Consider the following 9,025-nt stretch of genomic DNA (forward strand, 5'->3'; position numbering starts at 1 on the left):
TCCCTGGTAAAGTCTACTCCAAGGTGCTGGAAAGGAGGGTTCGGCCGATAGTCGAACCTCGGATTGAAGAGGAACAATCTTCAAGGTGCTGCGGGAGTATGGGGTGACGGGGTCCCTTCTTAGGGCCATCCAATCTCTGTATGACCAAAGCGAGAGCTGTGTCCGGGTTCTCGGCAGTAAGTCGGACAAGTTCCAGGTGAGGGTTGGCCTCCGCCAGGGCTGCGCTTTGTCACCAATCCTGTATATAATATTTATGGACAGGATGTCGAGGCGTAGTCGGGGCGGGGAGGGGTTGCAGTTTGGTGGGCTCAGGATCGCATCGCTGCTTTTTGCAGATGATGCGGTCCTGATGGCATCATCGGCCTGTGACCTTCAGCACTCACTGGATCAGTTCGCAGCCAAGTGTGAAGCGGCTGGGATGAGGATCAGCACCTCAAAATCTGAGGCCATGGTTCTTAGCAGGAAACCGATGGAGTGCTTTCTTCGGGTAGGGGGTGAGTCCTTACCCCAAGTGAAGGAGTTTAAGTACCTTGGGGTCTTGTTCGCGAGTGAGGGGACAATGGAGCGTGAGGTTGGTCGGAGAATCGGAGCAGCTGGTGCGGTACTACATTCCGTTTATCGCACCGTTGTGACGAAAAGGGAGCTGGGCCCGAAGGCAAAGCTCTCGATCTACCGGGCAATTTTCGTTCCTACCCTCACCTATGGTCATGAAGGCTGGGTCATGACCGAAAGAACGAGATCCAGGGTACAAGCGTCCGAAATGGGTTTCCTCAGGAGGGTGGCTGGCGTCTCCCTTAGAGATAGAGTGAGAAGCTCAGTCATCCGAGAGGAGCTCGGAGTAGAGCCGCTGCTCCTTCGCGCCGAAAGGAGCCAGTTGAGGTGGTTCGGGCATCTGGTAAGGATGCCTCCTGGGCGCCTCCCTAGGGAGGTGTTCCAGGCACGTCCAGCTGGGAGGAGGCCTCGGGGAAGACCCAGGACTAGGTGGCGAGATTATATCTCCAACCTGGCCTGGGAACGCCTCGGGATCCCCCAGTCGAAGCTGGTTGATGTGGCTCGGGAAAGGGAAGTTTGGGGTCCCCTGCTGGAGCTGCTGCCCCCGCGACCCGATAAGCGGTTGAAGATGGATGGACTAATTTAATTGTGAGCAAAAAACAAACTTGATGACATTACAAATATGGCTCCAACAGCCTTTAGCCTTAAAAAATAAGATTTTGTGATAACTCTTCATCCTCATCTGGTACTCCTCATTGTGACTTTCACACATGGTTTTGTACCTTGATGAGACCACCGAAGGAGCGGGAACGTGGATGTTTCTTGCCGGGAGCTGGGAGAAGCAGGTGCTGCTCTTTAGAAGGTGTGTCTGCGGATGTCTGCTTGACCAACTGTACATGGGGAAAAAAAACTTCCATTTTATATTAAAAGACTTAAAACGCACAGAGTGATTTGCATTGGGGAGGATCAACAGCAGAAGAAGCTCAGTTTCTACATTCATCAGCCAGTTGAAACCTAGGAATGTAAAAAGACCCTGAGGGGAACCTGTCGGACAAGCTTCTTCTTCTTGGCGGAGTCAGGCATGTTGTGGTTGACGTGTCTGAAGAGCTCCTTCAGAGCGTCTTCTGTGTATTGTTGAGCTGGTGACTGGAACTGCTCCTGAGAACTGGGGCCCTGAACGGCAGTCCTCTTCAGGGTCACCACTGTCCGCCGAGCAGGAGAGCTGCTCGCCGCCAGCAGCTCCAGGTCGTCCTGAGAAAGGAGAAGGCTGTTAACTGCCAATGGACTCTATTACACAAGTGGGATTAGGGAAAATGACAGTTCATGTTAAAAAACTAAAAAATACACGCAGCATTTAATTTGATCATCATATTGTTTGCATCATAGCGATTTAAACTTGATTAAATGGTCGGTCTCCTTTACTGCCCCAAAATATATGGAATACTATCACTGTTGATAGTATTCCTGTCAATTCCTGTGCTGTTAATTGGTGTCTGTCTTGTGTATCTGTATGTTTTCTGTTGTTGATGTTGTATTTTATGGACCATGAGTCTAATAATAAAGGCTATCTATCTATCTATCACTGTTGCTAAACTTTTCACACTCTTTTTACAATAGAATCGGTGTCTCTCTTTACCAACACTTGAGGTATTAATCTACTTCAGGGGTCACCATGTGGCAGACTCTTTTCCAAAACCGGATTTTTTTAACAGGCAGAACAAGTATATAATGTATATTTGTAGGTATCAAATTCTTCAAACCTCTGACGTGACCAAGGGTTGACTTAATTGACCTCTTGCAATTTAAGTTTATAATAGTTTTGATCCACTTTTAATTTTTTAGATTTTGATATTTAAAATGTTTTCACAAAGTTCTTCTTCTCAGAAAAGAAAAACAGGGAAGTGAAAGAATGGATTAAATGCTATTTTAATAGCAGGGGAAGTGAGGACAAACTGCTTAACATGGTCTGGTGTGTTACTGTAGAAAAGGTGGTGCTGTGATGGGACCTCCCTCCACTAACCTTGGTCTGCAGAGCCTTGGAGCCAGTGAAGTGACCTCTGGCATATTCCCGCAGGTAGACTGGAGCCTGAACAACACGCAGCACACACCAGTCACATTTTATGTATCTAGATATCAGAATATTCAATAATAATAATAATAATAATAATAATAATAATCACCTTGAAGAGTTTCTGTGAGTGTTTGATGAGGAAGGCCATGCTGCTGTTCAGTTTCTTCAGATTGTCTTTCAGGTCACTGGCTGTCATCTGGAACAAAAGGGAACAGAAGTCAGTCAACACCCAGTCACTTAAAGCTGCGTTCATAGAAATTGAACATTTTCAAATTCTACACAGAGTGGTTTTAAGGAGAGTACTGTAAATATATGGCAGTATTTAGGCAATTTTCTTTAGGGTGAATGAATTATTGTGGTGAACAATTGTGTTTCCAAATTGAGCAAAATAGTCTAGATCTTCCTCAAAGCGCAGTTATAAAACGACAAATCTCACATGTTTGGGCCAAAGGACATGCGGGGCAAACATGAGGGCCAGGTTAAAGGCGGACATCTTGTTTTTGTCCTGATGCTTGGCAGTGTGGTAGAGCAGGTCCAGCAGGAGCTTCAGCAGTGAGCGGTTGGCCTGGGGTAACAGCAGAAAGAGGAGCTGCAGGGCCTCTATCTGACGCTCCTTGTTGGGTAACGCAGTCTTGTTGCCGTGTTCGTCAAACAGAGTCATATCTGGGAGAGGGACACGGGTGGAGGAAGTAAAGTCATGAATAGATTTTTTTTTTTTTTTTTATAAAGGTGTTGCCATTTTCCTTTTAAACAATAGCCTATGACAAAACAATGAATCTGAAAATATAAAGCATTCTATGTTTAATGTGGGGCAATCACTGCTGCATCATTAAAAGTTTCACAAACTATGTGTGTGTGTGTGTGTGTGTGTGTGTGTGTGTGTGTGTGTGTGTGTGTGTGTGTGTGTGTGTGTGTGTGTGTGTGTGTGTGTGTGTTCCTACCAGCTATCTTGAGGTGTGCGTGGAAGTGTCTGTGTGTGAGCAGGGGCTCGGGCAGCTCTCCCAGGAAAGTCTTGAGCAGCGTGGCCACGTCATTGGGGTGAAAGTCCCCAGACTTCAGGTCGACTTCGGCCCCGCTGTTGAGGAGCTCTTTCAGGGTCTGCTGGCGAACACTGTTCCCCGGCACCCGAAACAGACCCTCTACGTGCAGATCTGAGTGCGTAGAGTTGAGTTTATTCAAGTATCCTTATTAAAAGAACACATACCTGCCTCTAGGCTTCCTGGGGTTCTGAACAAGAGCAGGTAGGAACCAGCAAGTAAAAACTTCTGAAATCTGATTATTACAAGAAAGTTTGGGCTATTTGGAATTTGTCTTTTCTTATTCTAGCTAAAGAAGAAAACATGACATGCACACTACTCCAAAACAAATAGGTAAAATACTATCCACATCCATCAGTAGGACTAATTGCAGGCAAAGGGTTGTTCATCCTTAAAAAGAAAAAGAAAGAATCGCTGTTGTGTTAAATTCCCAAATTTTCAGAAGGTTTTTTTCTTCCCTAGCAAACAGTAATGATGTTGCTTTTTAAAGATTCCATAAAGCAGATGTAAAAACAACTTTATTATATAGGAGGACTCACTTTTGCTGAGGTACTCAATGAGCTGGTAGATCTGGGCAATGCAGCCCTCTGTCAGCGTGGTTCCAAACACAATGCCTTTATCTGTGAAAGTATTAGAAGAGATGAGAGTGATGGATTTAACCAAAAGTTACTGCGTAATGCAACTTTGAGCCATGCAGTCCCATCACAGACGGGCAGTGCAGCACACCACTGACATTAATACATGTCTGATGGCGTCTCATACGCCATACTAAAAAACATATACACAAGATCAAACAGGCTAGGAAAAAAAACAGGTTGGCCTCTGTGTATTCAGTGTCAGCTGTTAAATCTCAAAATAGGAAAATGGCCATGAAGGGAAAGCCCCCTCTCTATCAGTACTGATCTTGCAGAACTTTTCCAAATTACATTTGTATGCATCCCTCACTTCCACAACATTGAAATGATGCGTGCACTTCATCACCATCCTTGTGTATGCTCATCCCAGGATTATAGTTAGTCATATTGCAAACATCTGTAGCCTTATGTCTTGATTACTATGATTACTTAAGTTATACTTTACTAATTTATGTTTGTGTGATTAAGCTATTTCCAAAACTGTGGTAAAATATATATTCTGGTGGGAACTTTTCCACTATATGGTTTTGTACTGTCGCAAGGTTGTATTTTAATTCATTAAATAGATATGATTCAATTAGCACTATTTCTGTTGTAATGTAACATTTAAGCTGCTCATTCATGCATCTGACGTGGAGGAGGCCAAGAGAGTGGGTTGACATGCTGAATCAAACTCCAAACTCTGTCCACCGTTGATTAAGGCACGTATGTGACTGTATCTCCTTATGGGCTCTGTGACAGTGATACAAGGTTAGAAGAAAAACGGGGAAGGGCTTACACCTCTATTGAGATCTGGCCCATAGCAGGATGAACAGTGGACGTACTGTACGCTGCAGCTACACATACACACCCACAGGAAATGCTATTCCTACAACAGTTACAGAAACATTCTGGTTAATTTAAAGGGAGTGTTTGACTGACCTTTGCGTTTGAGGAAGTTGAAAGAGCGAAAGAAACCTCCATTTCCACCTGTTGGCGTCTTAGGGCCCTCCTCACCAAGGAGCTGTGCAAACTCCGTCCCGGGTAGATCAATGAGGCGAGTAATGTTACTAAGCACCAGCTCCAGGAAAACATCAGGGCTCTCATGGCGGAGTTTCTCCACAAAAAAGTCGGGGCTGAAGAGGACTTGTGGTCGGTCAGCACAAGAGCCCCCGGGTGATTCCTCATGATTCATCACCATATTGCACACTACGCCTCTGCTGGGGAGAGACAAGATTGGAAACACGTTTTTCTCAAAACATGAGAGGAAATTATACACACTTAATTATTAGAGTAAAAAACCAAGGCACCTAAGTCGTAGACTTTATTAATGTCAATTAGGGATCATTGTTATATTCCTCTGCTGAAAAGCAACAGCATTATAAATTAAAATGTGTCTGTGTTATACATAGGATACATAACCTATGTTCAATTACCTAAGGTAACCTTTGTGTTGTCAAAATTGAAAATCAACACTTTTGTTGAAGCTTTTTTGAAGCTGTTTTTATCTTTTTCATACGTTTTTTGTCCCCTATGTCCCCGATTAACTTCAGTTTTAAAGTTATTGTTGGAATTTATGGTCAATAAAAAAAGAAATTATACCTAACGAAAAGCAGAAATTAGGAATTATTGAGATTAAAATTAGAGGAATGGATGTTGATGATAATCACAGACTGGAATATGTCAACTTTTACTCAATACTATTTCAAAAACACTTCAATGTTTTTTTCAAATGCTATAAAATTGAATACGACGCCCCAAAATTAATGAAAGTAGAGGTGTGTACTTGGCAAAGAGCGTTGGGTGGAATCAATCATGTTATTTGGGGTTATTATAAAGAACATTGATATAGGAAAACATTGGGTTGATATTACCTGATGACATAGGCTTATTTTCTCCCTACAGAGCCACAGTTGACATTTAACAACTGTTTTCCCAGGCTGCAGTATTCATAACAAGTAAATAGTTTTAGTGCCTCTTCCTCTTCATCTTCACCCCCTTCTGGTAGCCAATTCTGACAAAACCATTAGCATCTACTACCTCACAAATGACTACAAAGTTGAAACTACACTTCTGACCATGTCAGTGAAGCTTAAAGCTAAACAAAGGCGTTATTGATGTTATGTCCCTTCCTAACGTATGCATGTTATGCGTGTAAAGAAACGTAGGAACAGTGGGTTACCGGTGTTATCACAGTACTGCACCACTTACGTTGGCTAGCTTACCTACATTTACTTTAGCTCGTTTAACGTTATCAACGTTAGTTTAGTCAAACCTAGCTAACGTTAGCTAGCTTGCCATGTCAACCCATAATCTCTCAGCTAACGCTAGCTAATGCAAGCTGTGAATTCCCACGAAACTTAACTCATTTTTGAATATGTATTATAATTATAAACAGCAATGACTGGCCACCAAGCCGCGGCGCACTTACGTAACTTTCATCTTTGAAAGCAGCTAGCTTTAGCTATCGGCTAACGTTAGCTAGAGTGACAGCCCTTGTCAATCAGTCTCACTGACGAAACACAGGTTCACCAGTCTAAAATGTCTAAAGTTCAGCTTAAGATAAAGTAAATCTAATTCTGCGTCAATGTAAATGAGATTAAACGGTATCATTGTTAGTCTCCATTCGTTCTTACCTTCTATTTTGTTTGTTTTCATCGACATTTTTACCCGCAGCCATGTTCAGTTTGAATCCTCCGCTGTTACCCTCAGGCCACGCCCACAACGTCAACCATTGGTCGTTTGTCGAACGTGGGCGTGGCATGATGTTTCTGATTGGCCCATGTCCCTTACTGTGATTGGTCGGTTTGAATTAAGTAGCTTTTGTCAAGGGGAAAACAACTGTAATAAGGAAATCCAGCGATGTGCTCTGTGCAAGTACACTGTACAACAATAACACATTCGTGAAAGTATTCACAACTATTAGTATAACACTCAAAAGCACAAAATGCAACATCACATTTTATCACAACACTTCAATTGAATTTTTATTTCATACATATCTACGTGTTCTTTATCATGTCTATCTCTTCAAATCACTAGACAAAAAATGATATCCTGAGAAAAGTGGATTTTGAGGAGTCCCATTCATTGTGCACTCGCCTGTGATCCCCGAAGTGGACTCTGGTGGAACTGCAACCAGTTCAGAAGCCGGAAATATCGAGAGAGTGGAAGTTCTCCCCTTATTAGAAATTCTTTGGTCTGGTTCAAGAACAGAGAGTTTGTCTATGGACAATTATTTTTTCATCTCAGTGATATGTATCTCCTGTGCCTTCCGAGGATATGATTATTAGAGCTGTATCAGGCCTTAAAAGTAAAGCCCGACAAGGCCCGAGCCCGACAGAATTTGGCCCAAACCTGACCAGTACATTTCGACTGACGGCTTTTTAAAAAGCCTGAACCCGTTAACAGCCTGACATTATTCAAATGTGTGCTTTTATAATATTTTTAACATAATTGATTCATGACTATAACAGGCTATAGGCTACTTGGAAGTTGGAACAAAGAAATAAAATGAGTCCTCGGTGTTTGTGTGTCCGCATGATACAAACCTTCCGTGATCAGAAATGTGAGGAGCAGTTAATCCTAGTCCTCGAAAACTACAACTACAACTATAACTAGTGCATGACCTTAACGCTCGAGAAAAAAAGGGTTCCAGGAACTGCAGTCACGTTCTAGGAACTGCAAAACTCATGTTTAGCACTTTTGTGGTCTGTCATCAGATTGCGTAAATGTTTTTACGCATACCACACACATAATTGGATCGGTCAGTGGTCATTTAAGGACAACTATAAATGTATGCCCTTTTTCAAGGGAACAAGATAACATCTATTAAGAGTTCAAAAATACAAAACTTCCCCATCATTTGGTTTCTCGTAGAAGGTTTGAGGTTTCACACCCAACATGTCACACAATCTCTCCATCTCAGCTCTATTTAAACTGGGTCAAGAGTCACACTTTCAATGCATTGGTGCCCACTAAGCAACACTTTGCCTTTGTTGGACATGCACACATTTTATCCAATGGAGCTTCCTAGAAAAGCCGTTAGGTCCTTACAAGTACTTGCAATGTGTTACATTTTTAATTTTTAATTTTTATTAGGGACCATGTACAATTCTAAACACAAATGTTACCATGTGATACATTGTACCAGAGTTAGCTTTAATTCACATCTGCAGTCCCCTGGCAGGTCACAATAAAACGACGCACCTGCACCCCACCCCCATCGCATCCCCTATACGCACAAACACACACACACACACACACTTTTTTTTGGGGACCCTTCATCGATATAATTGACTAATATAACTAAATGCCTAACCTTAACCCTTGTGCCCGTGCAGCGCCCATCCAGGTCACTGCGTTCCACCCTAACCTAACCATAACCTAATTCCAACCCTAATCCTGATATTGAGTCTTAACCTTCAAATAGCCCTTTAAAATTGTGGGGTACAGCATTTTGGCCCCATTAATATATCGTGTCCAGGGCATGAAGTTTACTTTTTTGACCACCTGCCACAAAAAAACGGCTGGTAAAAAGTGACAGTGGCGGGTGGATTTTTAAAACTGACAGGATTAAACAGCAACTTTGAGCAACTTTATAGTGAAAAAACGTTACAGCGTACATTGATGGTAAAATGTTTACAGGTTGGAAGGACGTCTTTTACTGTACATTTTGTTGGTGAGATTTTTGAGTCACACACGTCTCGTCTTCATGTCAGCAACAAGGAAATGAATTTGAACCGTTCTCACTCCTGATTGGTCAGTGGCTGCACGTGGGACTGCTGGGATTGTCGCAAGTAATGAAAATG

General features: G+C 42.6%; 1 protein-coding gene across 3 annotated transcripts in view; it reads right to left on the reverse strand.

Annotated features, from left to right (window-relative positions):
* Positions 1-6,917, reverse strand: part of arhgap19 (Rho GTPase activating protein 19) — an 11,619-nt gene extending 4,702 nt beyond the window's left edge. For 2 of the 3 annotated variants that reach the window (XM_034901071.1, XM_034901061.1), the window contains exons 1-9: positions 6,851-6,913; positions 5,157-5,434; positions 4,140-4,220; positions 3,505-3,714; positions 3,000-3,226; positions 2,673-2,759; positions 2,513-2,578; positions 1,537-1,743; positions 1,275-1,382 (exon numbers count right to left, since the gene is read on the reverse strand). In XM_034901071.1, coding sequence (XP_034756962.1) covers positions 1,275-1,382; positions 1,537-1,743; positions 2,513-2,578; positions 2,673-2,759; positions 3,000-3,226; positions 3,505-3,714; positions 4,140-4,220; positions 5,157-5,434; positions 6,851-6,894 — 1,308 coding nt within the window. In that variant the 5' untranslated portion in view covers positions 6,895-6,913. Of the gene's footprint in view, positions 1-1,274; positions 1,383-1,536; positions 1,744-2,512; positions 2,579-2,672; positions 2,760-2,999; positions 3,227-3,504; positions 3,715-4,139; positions 4,221-5,156; positions 5,435-6,850 lie in introns of all 3 variants that reach the window. The other variant, XM_034901070.1, reaches the window with a different exon arrangement.
* Between the last annotated feature and the right edge of the window lie 2,108 nt (positions 6,918-9,025).

The sequence above is a fragment of the Etheostoma cragini genome, chromosome 2, assembly GCF_013103735.1.
Source record: "Etheostoma cragini isolate CJK2018 chromosome 2, CSU_Ecrag_1.0, whole genome shotgun sequence".
NCBI classification, from domain to species: domain Eukaryota; kingdom Metazoa; phylum Chordata; class Actinopteri; order Perciformes; family Percidae; genus Etheostoma; species Etheostoma cragini.